Source organism: Crocodylus siamensis, chromosome 11 (assembly GCF_052110815.1).
Source record: "Crocodylus siamensis isolate JL-2025a chromosome 11, ASM5211081v1, whole genome shotgun sequence".
In the NCBI taxonomy this organism is placed as follows: Eukaryota; Metazoa; Chordata; order Crocodylia; family Crocodylidae; genus Crocodylus; species Crocodylus siamensis.
The window spans coordinates 17092249-17105569 of record NC_143405.1 but is presented as its reverse complement, the minus strand read 5'-3'; the positions used below and the strand labels follow the sequence as shown (position 1 = coordinate 17105569).

At 47.2% G+C, this 13321-nt stretch overlaps 1 protein-coding gene across 1 annotated transcript; it reads right to left on the bottom strand.

Moving 5' to 3' along the window:
• Positions 1-1005: 1005 nt before the first annotated feature.
• Positions 1006-9354, bottom strand: FUT7 (fucosyltransferase 7). Its single transcript, XM_090021922.1, has 2 exons — positions 9130-9354; positions 1006-2549 (listed from the first exon to the last, which is right to left on the bottom strand). The coding sequence occupies exon 2, from the start codon at positions 2452-2454 to the stop codon at positions 1432-1434; it is 1023 nt and encodes a 340-aa protein (XP_089878048.1). The 5' UTR covers positions 2455-2549; positions 9130-9354; the 3' UTR covers positions 1006-1431.
• Positions 9355-13321: the final 3967 nt, after the last annotated feature.

Here is a 13321-nt window from a genome sequence, read left to right as displayed (position 1 = left end):
CTGTGCGCTCACCCCCTGCTTTACCTGTGGCAGGTAAGGGTGCTCTTGGTGTGTTGGGGAACCGTGTCCAGTGGTCGTGTGAGAGGACTGTTCATGCACACTTGTATAGGATGGTTTGCATAGGGATGTTCCTGCCTCAGTCAGGGAGTTGGACCAACTAGATGGCCTCCCAGGGTCTTTTCCTGCTCTACTTCTTTTTGATTCTATGAAGTGTCTGACTCAAACTGCTGTGCAAACCTCAGCCCTACTGACTGTCCGGTGGGCTGCTCACTCCTTGTCGAGATCTGCCTTTGGGATCTGCTGTTCCTGTTGCTTCCTATAAAGCAACTCCTTCCCAGGATCAGGAACGGATCAGCCATTAGCAGCGTGGCCTGCTACAAAGCTAATAGAGCCTCTTCAGAATGAAACCAGCCTCAACGTCTTCATGCCAGAAGTGTGAGTGCTGTATGAGGAGTGAAAAACCACAGCCATCTCCCTATGACGTGGCTCCAGCATTGAATAGGCTGTGATTGTTCTTGAGAAATTTGTGTCCCTCCATCCCTCACCATGCTAGCTCTTACAGTGCCCCCACATCCGTACAATTACTAATGACACTGACTACAGATGTGGTGAGGCAGGAAACCTCATTGGGCCGCCTGTTCTTGCTCTCAGAGCAGCTATTCCTCTCCTGTGGCAAGCTCCTCTGCGAGCCCCTCTGCACCTTCTGGGAGAAGAGTACAATGGAGAGAGGCTTCCCTCTGACTACAGTCATAGCCTGCCTTCCCAAGCAGAGTGAAATGGTTGAAGTGTCCCAGGCAGGGAACTGTGCCCCCATCAAACCCCATCACAGGATTACAGCCAGGAGTTGTCTCCAGCCCACCTCTGCAGCTGGGGTCTGGCTGGCGCCAGAAGGGGATCTAAAAGCAGTAGAGTGTTGATTGTCCGCAGGGACTGAGGTCTCTTCTACCAGTCCTGGCTGGTGTCCTTTGCATCAAAACTAAGTGCAGAGGACGGAGAGTTGCCCCATCCCCTTGACATCACTCTTGTGCCCCCTTATTGCTGAGGTGCAAAGGGAAGCAAAGCCTTACTCCCAGTCCTGCCACAGCCCAGTGCCCTCTCCTGGTCATCGCAGAACCCCAGCCCACAGAAATGCAACCCATCACACCGTCATATAGTACCATGTATTTTCCTTGTAACAACTAGTTCAGCTCTCTCAACACCCCAGTGTGGAGTGTGTTGGTATTTTGATCCCATTGTACAGTAGCTGAGAGAAGGAATACAGCTAGAGCAGCTCACAGGACTAGGAGTAGAGGTAAGGACTCCTAACTCCCAGCCTGCTCTCAGCTACTCGAGGCAAATCAGTAGGTCACTTTCTGCCCCTGCAGGCAGCCTGGTTTCTCCATATAGACTGCATGTTGCTGAGAAGACTCATTTTGGACTAGTCCCATCTTTTCAAGTCCTGAACCAGGTTTCCAGGTCCGGGTAGAGTTTTTCTTTGGGCAGGGTGTGGTACCTGGTGCAGATGGTACAGAACCGTTCCCTCCAGTCCTCATACAGCTTCACCTTGTGCGTCTTCTTCCACTCAAAGAACTGTCTGTAGTGGCTGGCATTCATGCTCTTAATAAAGCTGGCCAGCTCCTGCATGGACCCAAAGTCCTCAACATGAATGAAGGAATCTGCAGGGATGAACTTCTCATAGTTGGCTCTGGGAGGCCCCAGCACCACGGGCACTGTGCCAGCCAGCAAGGCATTTCTCCACAGCTTCTCCGTGATGTAGTCCTGGTGGATGGAGTTCTCAAAGGCCAGGTAGAACTTGTACTGGGAAGTGGTGGCTAAGAGGCAGGTCTCACACAGTGGCCTCTTACTGGCCTTCCCAAATATGTCCATGTGGAGGTGTCTGGACAGATTTTTGTAGGCCTGTGCTCTTTTCTGGCTATGGTGGTAGTTGCTAATGACCCAGGACACCAAGCCAGTCTTGTCTGGGATGTCCACACTAGTAGAAGAGTGGAGCATGAGCTTTCCATATGGAATGAAGATGTCAGAGTCTTGTCTGTATGTCATGACCCAGTTGAAGATATTCTTCCAGCCAGCCAGCGCCCGAGTGTGTGTGGGGGACTCGAGGTTCACCCACACCCATTTTTGCAAAGGAACACTTCTTTTCTTGGGAAAATTCGTCCTGCCCTGCTGCAGCTCCTGATGGTGAAACACAACGACATCTGCCTGGTCAAAGAGCCCACGGTCATCAGTCAGCTGGCAACCCTGAATGCTGTAGAGGTCTGCGCAGATGTCACCACTAAGGTTCAGAGTCCGATGGGAGGGCCAATCCCAGAGCAAGACTGTCAGTGGTATGGTGGACCTGGGGACTTTGGCAGGCATCTCAAAGTAGCAGATGAAGAATTTCAAATTCCAGAGAGTGGTTACAAATAGCCCTGCAGTGACTATGGTCTTCAGGGTAGGCACACTAGAAAATGGCATCACTAACAGCACCTGGTGGCCCAAGCTGGGGTTGGGTTGGTTGATTTTCTTCTTGTGCAGGTTTTCGGCTTCATAAACAATGCTGAGGGCAGCCCCTGGGATAGAGAAGATGGTTGATCAAAACTAACCTCCAGAGTATAACAGTGCACCTTCCACAGTGCCCTTGTCTTAGGGTGCAGGTGTCTAAGCATTTCAGTGCGGTAGGAGGAAATTCAAGGGGTTATTGGGAAAACAACTGTGCTTCCAAGTTAGGGTTGAAGGAAAGAAGTGCCAGTGGTATGCATGCAGCTGGAGTCCATGCACTGTCTGCTGTATGTGGGCATTGATGTTTGTAACTGGGCTTGCAGGCTTTTTGGTGCATTCTGAAGGCAGCCAACCTCACTGGCACAGCCTGGTGCTGCTTTGAAGGGGCCTTGCCTAGGGGAATGAGACTTTGGGAGCGGGGGAGGTTAGAGCTGGGTGGCACTTCAGACCCAAAGGAAGAGACTGGGCAATGTCCAGGGGAGGGAGGGGGGAGGCTGCAGTCTAGCAGCTGAAATGGGAAGTTTGAGCACTAGAGACGCTGCCACGTATAGAGCTGGTTCCATCGCTGCGTTGCTTGGGGGTTGAGTGGCATGCAGTGGATGTGGCAGTGCCTGGTTGGGCCGTACGCTCTCTCTATTTAGTTGTGGCTACAGACCTGGTAGCTGGGCCCAGGGGATGGTCTGCAGCACCTGCGTCTCCTGTGCAGTTTCTGTCCAGCTTCAAAGCTCGTGGTTCTTCTACAACAGCCCTGGCCTGAGCACCACAGGAAGCCACCTCTCCCTTCTCCCCCTCCCCCACCATGACAGGTCTGATCCTTCCTGCCCGCAGCCTACCCATGAAAATCCCCAAGGATGACCTGGTAGAAACCACACCATAGCTGATGCTATTATTGCAAGCGACTTTTGAGCAGGGGTCCAGCTGCAGAGCTGGTTTGGGGGATGCTGTGCTGCTGCAATGGCTTTTTGAGCTGAGGAGAGGGGCTGCAGGCAGGAAAAACCTCTGCACCTCCGAGCCGGTTGTCTCAAGCAGAGCACCAAGAGTCAGAGGCCGTTTTTGACCTTGGCTGTTATTTTGACCTGCAGGTCAGACTATTTAACCTCGTATCTGGTTAATTCTTCACACAACAGCCCCGACACTCATTACCCTTCAAGGTAAAGGAGTGGCTTTGAGAACACACCTGTGCCACCCCCAAAGAGTATTTGCACACCCCTTTCCACGTGATGATTTCTATGCACTTTACCTATGCTGGACAAGCAGCCCACGATGCCGGCATGCACAATGGGGAAATGCAAACATAAAGAGTGGAAAAAATCTTATCTAAGGTAATGCTGCATATCAGTGATGGAGCTGGGCACAGACCCAAGCTCCTTGTACCCAGGCCTGTGACCTTGGTAGTTCCAAACCCTGCACTTCGAGACCAGAACTGGAGGAGTGGATTCAGATTTGCTGGGCAGGGACTTGGTTGAGAGGCGCCTGATTATGATGGAAAAAGAAAGGGACTGAGATGAGGTAGGGAAGAGTGGGGGAAAGGGAGTGAGGAAACATGGGCAAAAGAGTATGTGCTAGCTAGAGCGCACTTTTTTTCAGAGCTGGACCGAGATCCTTGAGTCACAATGTTCCTTGACTGTCTGCAAGTATCTATGAGCACCTATACACGTGACGGACCTCGGCTCTGATCTGTTGTGTGCTAATTGGCACGTGTTGGATCCAACTTGATTAATCAAGCCTGCTGAGAGTCTGCTGGAGCATACTAATTAGCACGCTCCAGAAGCCTCCGTGTCATGTGTATTCAGCATCCCCACGTTTCAAAATGGCAGCAGGGCCACTTTGACTGAAGTGTGTTACACCATTCTGAAGTGCAGGACACTGAATACATGTGATGCTGTGGGCACCTTAATTAGAACAGCTCTCAGAGCCACTCTAATTAAAGTGCCTCCTCCCCCTCCACCCAGAGTACCTGGATAGATGCTCTATGACACCTACTCACAAGGTATGCATCTCGCCTCCCTCCAGTGCTGTCCTGCAAGCAAGCTGGCAACCTGTTACTGCTACTAGTTAATATTTTAGCTCAGCTGGCAGAGATATGTATGCTGGGCTTCTAGATGCCAACTCTGATGATATGCACCCTAGGGAGGACAAATGATGCCACCCAATGTCATTTGTCTATTGTCAGTTTGCTGCTTTAACACAGAAAATCACAAATGAATGCAACTATGTTAGGAGGCTGCTATTGGGGCTGCAAAACCAAGCATTCAAAAGTTAGGAAATGCCAGAATTCTGCTTTCTCATGCAGCCTTCATTCATCACCCTGTCATCTGCAATGAGGTATGGTCTTTACATTGCTGGTTAAGACACTGAAAAACCAAACTGTTCCCAGGTAGTCACTCACTGTGCATTCCTTACCCTCTGGATGCCAAATGTGAGATGCCTTTGCCTAGGGTCTGACTCGCAGTAGTGCTGAGCACTTGCAGCTGCAGTCAGAGTCGACGGGTGCCAAGCATTGAACAGATCAAGTGTTAAGTGCTAGGTGTTCTGAAACATCGGGGGCATTGGAAATTGAGCCCTCAATAGTGGGGCATGTTCGGGTTTGACTGTAATCTCTCTGGGCCTCAGCTCTCCACCTGTAAAAGGGGGATAATGGCACTCCTTCCTCTCCAGGAGAGACCCGTAAAATTCATTAGTTACTGTGAAGCCCTCAGACTTTTATCTCCTAAGGACTGTAGAAAAATGTGGGAGGAAATTCATAATTCTGTCTCCAGAGTAAGTTCTGAATGGCATAAAAGCTCCCACGCTGACCAATGGGGAGAAAGCACAGTGTACCCTTTTTGCCAAGAACGCTAACAGCATACTGGCCTGCATTAGTAGGAGCTTTGCCAGCAGATTGAAGGAAGTAATTATTCCCTTCTATTCAACACTGGTGAGGCCACATCTGGAGTACTGTGTTCGGTTTTGGACCCTCAGTATAGAAAGGATGTGGACAAATGGGTGAGTCCAGTGAAGGGCAATGAAATTGGTTGGAGGCTGGGGCACATGGCTTCTGAGGAGAGGCTGAGGGAACTGGGGTTATTTAGTCTGCAGAAGAGAAGACTGAGGCGGGATTTGATAGCAGCCTTCAGCTACCTGAAGGGGGATTCCAAAGATGGAGCCAGCCTGTTCTCAGTGGTGCAGATGACAGAGCAAGGAGCAGTGGTCTCAAGTTGCAGCAGGGGAATTTAGGTTGAATATTAGGAAACACTTCCTCACTCAGAGGGTGGTGAAGCACTGGAAAAAGCCAGAGAGGTGGTGGAATCTCCATCCTTGGTGGTTTTTAATGCTTGGCTCGACAAAACCCTGGCTGGACTGGTCTAGTTGGGGATGGTCCTGCTTTGAGCAGGGGTTTGGACTAGATGACCTCCTTGGGTCCCTTCCAACCTTCATTTTCTATGATAAAACATTGAGTAGCTGCTCATTCAGTGATCACCATTTGCTCTGTGAGTTAGCAGTACAAAGGGACAACTATAATTTTCTCAGTGTTTCTGGTGAAAAAGTCTCTGTCCCCATTCACTTGGGCCTCCCACTCACAAACCTGGGAAGTGAAACTACATTGTCTTTGCGCTTATGGAAAGCAATGCTCCCCCCTCCCCCCGATGCACGCACACAATAAATCCAAGGTTTTAAAATTGAGAAACTTTTATTTGGGGAGAGAAGGAAAATCCAGGTTATTAGAGTGACTATACTAAATCAACCCACTCTCAGAGTCACTTGGCAATAGCTGCTTCTCATGACTGAGTGGCTAATGGGGTAGTTAGCTACCCTGTTATGCCCCTTTCACCAACAGGGCTCAGCAGAGTGCTCCTTGCTTTTCTAGAGCTTCAAGCCACCAGTGTATGACCACAGTGAATAAGGCAAAGGCCTCTGGACTCACTGATATGTGGTGGTCTAGTTAAAGACTGGCTCCATTATGCTTCTGCAGAATGGGGAGCACATTTACCCTGATAGCAAACATAATTCTAGCATTCCCAGCCTTTGATAGCTTAACTTCACAGCCTTAGTGAGGTGTCTTTAACAGACTTTGTTTTCTGCGAAATACGTAGACATATCAGAATTTCTCAGAGGAAGAGAAACAGTTTGTCTTCTGTTTCTACTGCCTTTCTCTCCTTGCATTTATCCCAGACTCTTCCTTTTTGCCCAGATCTACTTCACTCCCAACAATCCTCTATTCATTTAACTTCTTGAAACTTTGCACTTTTACAGAAAGACAAGGGCTTGGCAGTGTATACACACACTTGCAGAGACATAATAGGGCTGATGGGTGGGTAATTAGGTCTGTTATCTCTCATCTCCCTATACTGCTGTTAACAAGGATGTTATCTCTGAAGAGGACAAATTCTCCCTATGCCTGAAAAAGGGTGTTTGTGTCCAAAAGCTTGCAAAGAAAAATGTTTCCAACTATTTAGTTGGTCTAATAAAAGATATCATATCTACCTAAAGAACCTTGTCTGCCTTTGATCTCTGGTGACACAAATCCACAGTTTGAGAGCTGAAACTAAGCATCACAGGGATGCTTAATGGGATCTTCTAAAGTAAACGGAGCACCAAGTCGCACTGGGTAGAGCGGTTTTCTTTCATCTTTACTAATCTATAGAGGAGCCTCTGAGAACCCCATAAGATTGGACCCCTAATGTAGTCCATGGCCTATTGTGACCGATTTAAAAAAACTTTTTAAAAGGTTACGTTAATATATTATTTCAAATAGTATATAATTAGAAGTTATAATCCCTATCCCATGATCATCTATTTGAGCTTAAACATATCTTAAATTAAAGCTATCTTTATATGTTTATTTTATTAAAGCATCTTAACAAAAAGAATAAAAATATATGATTAAATAAAACATGGTTTAAATTTAAAAAAAAAAACTTTTTAAATTTAAAAATAAATTGTTAATTTTATCCACCCTGGCCAGTACCATGCCTAGTGAGGATGTAGTTGTGCTAATAGAAAAAAGCCTCATACCAGTATAGCTTATTTCCCTTCACATTTAGCATTTCACTGTTCTGCCGTACTAAAAGCACTTGCTGCCTGTCTAGACAAGCACTTAGAATTCAAAATTTGCCAAGCACATCTGTGATTTGCTTAACTGTACAGCAAGCCCCATGGTCTCCCATCCTATCCTCTAAGAGCTCATTCCATAAAATACACCCACATGTCCAGCCTCCTGGAATTACAGCAATAAAATGCAATGGGATCTGAAATAAAAATAAAGGTGGCAGCAGTAAGTGGCTGTGCTTCTATTCCCTGGCAATGTCTGAGTGGGTTTCTGTGCTTGTGCCGAACAACTTATTCTTAAATGTTCCCTAGGTTTTGCTAAATGTCTTCCCATCTGCAGCTTCTGGCATGTTAAATCAGTTTAAATTTTGCCCATGTGAGGACCAAATTTTTCAAAAGAGCCCAGAGCCCAATTTCTAAGTGCTCAAGCACCTGCAATCAAGGGCAGGTTTTCAGCAGCCAATATGCACCCAAGGTGCTGAATATCCTGGGAAATCAAGCTTCGCGGAGCAAATGAGTTTCAAAGATCCTTAAGTAACTTAGTTCTAAGTGACTAAATTGCGATTCAGATCGGAGGCACTTGACTCAATGTCCCAGGGGGCTCCTTCCAAGTCCTGTGTAAGCCACTTAGAGCCCCTTTCAGATGTTTGCTCTTTCATCCTTTCTGATTGATATCAGACACCTCTTTTAAAAGCCAGTTGGACAGCTTTGGATTGTCCCCCCTAGCTTGGGAGAGAAGCTGCTACCATCGCTTTCCATCTCCCGGCCCTTCCTTTCTCATTCTGAGTTAGCACTGTTCATTGTGCTACCTGGAACTGGGGTCAGCAAAGCTTACAATCTGAGGAGGTGAGAGCTGGAAGATCTCTGGCTTCTCTTTGTGGAAGATCTAGAGAGAGCCAGCATCACTTGAGTAGCTCAGGCACCACTTACTGAAAGATTACTCCCTTCAATCCAGCCACATTTTAAACAACAAGGAATGATATGTCCATCATCCCCTTGGGAGACTGTTCTATAGGCCAAAAGATCTCACTGCTAAGCTATCTCTTCTTCTCTGTCACTGGGTCAGATCCTTAAGTCACAACTCCCTGATCCTGGCTGAGTGGGTGTCTGCTTTAGCTGCTCAGAAGCTGGACCAACAAACTATGGTGGTCAAGCTTCCCAAAAGCAGGGATGGAGACATGTCAGCTCATCCCTGTCCAAAACCTTGCTAGTTCTTAGACAATAAGGATTGCTTATCTCAAAAGCCAAATGCTGGTGTTTCCAATTCTTGCTTCTCATTTTGTCCTTTTATCCTAAGATTGAAATGAAAAACCACAAATTAAACTTTTTTTTAAAAAGGTCCAATTAGAAAATTTCACTGCTAAGCTGAAATGTGCATTCTCTTCTATTAAAATTGCACTACAGAGTGATCTCCTTTAATGTGGTGCTAGGCACTGGCAGCCTGCCAGCATGGCCCCAGCAGGGGAGAGGCCCTATCAGGTCAACAGGATCTACCGTAACTTTACAAGGGCCTCTAGCCCCCTGAGTCTCCAAAGCCCCGACATCTGTTTGCCTCAACTGCGGTGTTTCAGCTGTGACTCCAGCATTGCTTGATACCGAGCACTGGCATGAATTCAGACCTACCTTGTGTTCAGCAGTGCATCCTGGATGGTTTTTCCTTCTTTTCCCCCTTGCTGGCTCAGGAGGGCTGCAAAAGCCAGCCACAGGCGACAACACTGAGCAGTGGCTGTGGTCACTTTATAGCTTCTGCTTTTTTGTGGTATCACCTTCTTTTCTCCCTCCCACAAATTTTCTTCTCGCCTCTTTTAGCTGCTGTTTTGAACAGTTGGTCTTTGGGCTCCCAGCACCTCCTCCAACCCCCAGCATTTCCCACAACCCCCAGCATACTTCCACTAACCTAGATGCCAGCTCAGAGTCTGAGCAGCAGCAGGAGGGATTGACAGCAAGAGAGAAGGAAATGAAATAAGAAGCCTCTCTGCTTCTCTGTCTCAAACAGTAGTGTTTTAGAGAGAGAGGAAATCCTTCTCTGGGCTGTGCGCTGCTGATTTATCTGTACACAACTTCAGCTTTTTCACTACTGCCCACCTTGCTGTTTCTGAAGAGTGGGTGGAGAAGCATTGTTGTCCCTCTATAAAAATATGTCATGGGCCAGCTCTTAGCTGTCTTGAAAGATGATCTGGACCAGCTGCTGTCCCAGCTCTGAATTGAGGACTTGAGGGTTTCAGTGCCTAAGACAACTCTTTCCCCTCTCAGCTAAGCACGCTCCACAGCCTTCCGGCCCTGCAGAGCCTTCCAGGCAATTCCTCATGGGAGGGATAAACTTTCTAGGTCCCTTTCTTTCTCCCACATAAAGATGCAGAGGGGGACACAAACCCCTTTGCACACCACCTTCAACACTGCTGCTTGCTGTGGTCACAGAGTTGCTGCTCCCATCACTGCTTCAGAAAGAGGGGCAGGCAGCAGGGCCAGAGAGGGAACTTGCGTGATGCAAACTGGACTGTAGCAGGATCCAGATATTGGGGTTCTTTGAAAAACAACCATGATCTCTTTAGTGCTTCAGGAAGTTTGAGTGGCACCATGTGGTAACACTTGCACTGCTGCTATATCTCTTGCAGGGGGACTTGATAAGGGCAGGCACTAGTGCTGATTCTGAGTCAAGAGATCAGTGGGAGATCTCATCTCTACTGATCTGCCTCTGAGTTCCCTGCTGCCTGAGAGAGGTTCATTGTGATGTTGAATGCATAACAGGCAGTGTTATCTTATCTGGAGGAGGAGGAACCCTTTCCTGAGGAGTGGCTTGACTTCCTGGACTCCTGCAGGTTGGGTATGTGCAGTTTGTCTGCAATGACCCTGCTGCATTTTGCTATTGTCTTGTCCTTTTATAGGCTTCAATAGACACTCATAGTCCGATATTCATCTTCTCAGAGCAGCAGAGTGTCTGGATAATGATGGTAATAAACAATCCCCAGGTAATATCGTTCATGTTGCAGGGGTGTTGGTTGTAGCTGTGTTGGTCTAAGGACATAGGCAGACGAGGTTCTTTGGGTAAATGCGGTATCTTTTATTAGACTAAGTAGTTGGAAAATTGTTTGGGTTTTTTTGCAAGCTGTTGGGCACAAACACCCTTCTTCAGGTATAGGGAGGGTCTGCTGTTGTTTTGTGTTCTCCTGGATGGAGTAGAAGCCAATATGCAAAATGCAGGTCTGTGAAAATGCAAATGTGTGACAGTGAGGATCAGAGGGAATGGGAGCTCATAGACGTGAGACAGATAGGTGGGGAAGGGGAGAATGTTGACCTGGTGATCCAATGTGGCTGGTAAAGTGTAGCTGTAGCGGGAGTGGTGCGAATATGTTGGTAGGTTTTACATTTCTTGTCCCAGCATGGTCTGGATCTGTTTGGTGTATTTTGGGTCAAAACAGAACCATCAACATTCCTGGATTTTACGCCCGCACCTCCAGAAATGTAATACATCTCACCCAGTGCGCTAAGTGCCCTGATGGAAAATACGTAGGAGAAACCAAAGAACAACTGTGTACCAGAACGAATGCCCACCAAACATCTATCAAAGATAAAAATACCCAATTACCTGTGAGTGCACACGTCTCACAAGACAACTGGTCTCTCTCCGATCGCTCAGTTCTAATCCTCAGAGAATTTACAAGCACCTTTTGTAGATGAGCCTACGAACTTCACTTCATAAATCTACTGGATACAAAAAATCATGGGCTAAATATAGACATTGGGTTTATGACTCATTATAAGCTGCCAGCCATCTGATAACTCCAGGTAACCTCTCTACATTTACCAGCTATAGTCTATCACCAGGTCAACAGTTACTCCCCCCTGCCCCCTACCTGTCTCACACCTATTGTCTCCCATTTCCTCTGATCCTCCCTCCCACACATTTGTATTTTCCCAGACCTGCATTTTGCATATTGGCTTCCATTCCATCCCAGAGATCACAAAACATGAGAAGACTCTCCCTGTGCCTGAAGAAGGGTGTTTTTGCCCAAAACCTTGCAAAGAACCATTTTTCCAACTATTTAGTTCGTCTAATAAAAGATATCACATTTACCCAAAGAACCGTGTCTACCCAGGTAATATGGTACTTTTTATCACCAGGTTTCAAAGCCCTTTACAAAGAAATAAAATCCCCTTCTCTCTCATTTACAGGTGGGCAAACTGAGGCATGGAATGGGGCTGTCTGATCTTGGGCAAACAGAGACTTGTCCAAGGTCAGACAGTTAGTGGCAGAGCTGGGAATAGGACCCAGAGCTCCAGAGTCCCACTATGTACTATTCTACACTAGTAAAGCTGGGAGAGGATTGTTCCCCCCTGCTGTATGGGGGTCACGTGAAGACCTGGGAACTGCCTTACTTTGGAGCATAATTACTCCAGATGGGCTTCACCCTTCCACCAGAGTGACAGGGCATCTCTCCATCCTACACCTCACCACAGCAGGGAATAGGTGATTGGGCAGCTGCTGCAGCTAGGTGAAATTCATTGTGTGAAACAATTTCCCACCAGAAAATACAACTCTGTGTGACAATGTCAGTTCTATGCATTATATTTATAATAATAGATATATAAATAAATAACTAATAGCTATATAATTAAACATAAATAACTTATAAAACAGGAGAATGTACAAGGAAACAAAACAGGTTAAAAGCACCTGGAGTATCAACATAAAACAGAAAGCCCTACACCCAGCCTAGCTTTGTTTGCTAACTGCTTGCCCAAATAGGAAGGTCTAACAGTGTTTCCAAAAGATTTCTAGACTTGGGCTCTTATGAGGGAGTTCCTTAGCTGAGGAGTGACTGCTGAGAGCAGCCGCCCATGTGGACTTGGTGCATTGACAGGACTTGCAGGAGTTTGCTCTCAGCTGCCCTTGAGTTCTGTATTTCCATGGGAAATTTTTAAAAGGGTATTTAGAGATGAGACCAGAAAGGGTGGGCTTTGCTCAGGTTTAAAAAAGAGCTTTTGGTTTCACTTGTACCAAAATGGTACGTGTGTTTTGTGCGTAGAGCAAACCAAGCTGACAGGTGTAAGGATCAGTGTTGATTCCAGATCCAAACCGTACTGTTTGAATAACTGGAAATTCCCTGCAGGGAACTGGAGGATTTTCAAGCAGAATGAAGATGTTTCCTTCCAAATTCCATTAGGGGTGCAGGGGAGGGGGGTGGAAATGGTGGCTTTGTGCCAAACTGGAATGAGTCCTGGGAAGAAGCTCTGCAGGAGCTGTCTCACAGCCTTTCCCCAATCTCTTGCCTCAGTAGTCCTATGTGGATACATGTGAACAGTCCCAGGGCTGATGCATCACCCCCCCAATACCATCAAGGTGTCATCTTGCCATGTGGTTAAAAACAGGATGCCAGGCTTTTTCCACACCCCATTGATTAATTTTGAAACTGCAGTGGCTGGGCGAGGGTAGCACAGGCTGTTTTTTCCTTCTCACACATACCCTCTGGGGCACATCTAGCCCAGAAAACAGAAGGTGGCTAAGTGTGCCATACATATGAAATAAGTCAGCCCTGCACACAGCAGGCTCTGGCCCAGTCATACCACTCTTCAAGGCACCATCTTGTTGTCCTCTGTATTATAGCAGCATCTAGAGAACAAGGCCCCGTTTTCAGAGGCCTCACAGTAGACCTGAACCTCTCAAAACATGTTCATTAGGCATCTCCTTGCCCATCTGCTGGGCTGGGCCAGGGCATCTGGAGGGGGGCAAACTCTGGCCTCAGGTTTTCAGTGTGGCATCTCTTCTTCAGGCTGCAGGTAGATGAGCTCCTGAAAACCCATAGTCCCTGCTGGG

Coding starts and splice junctions, on each gene's coding strand:
- FUT7 (XM_090021922.1), bottom strand. CDS start 2,454: ATGCCATTTTCTAGTGTGCCTACCCTGAAGACCATAGTCACTGCAGGG.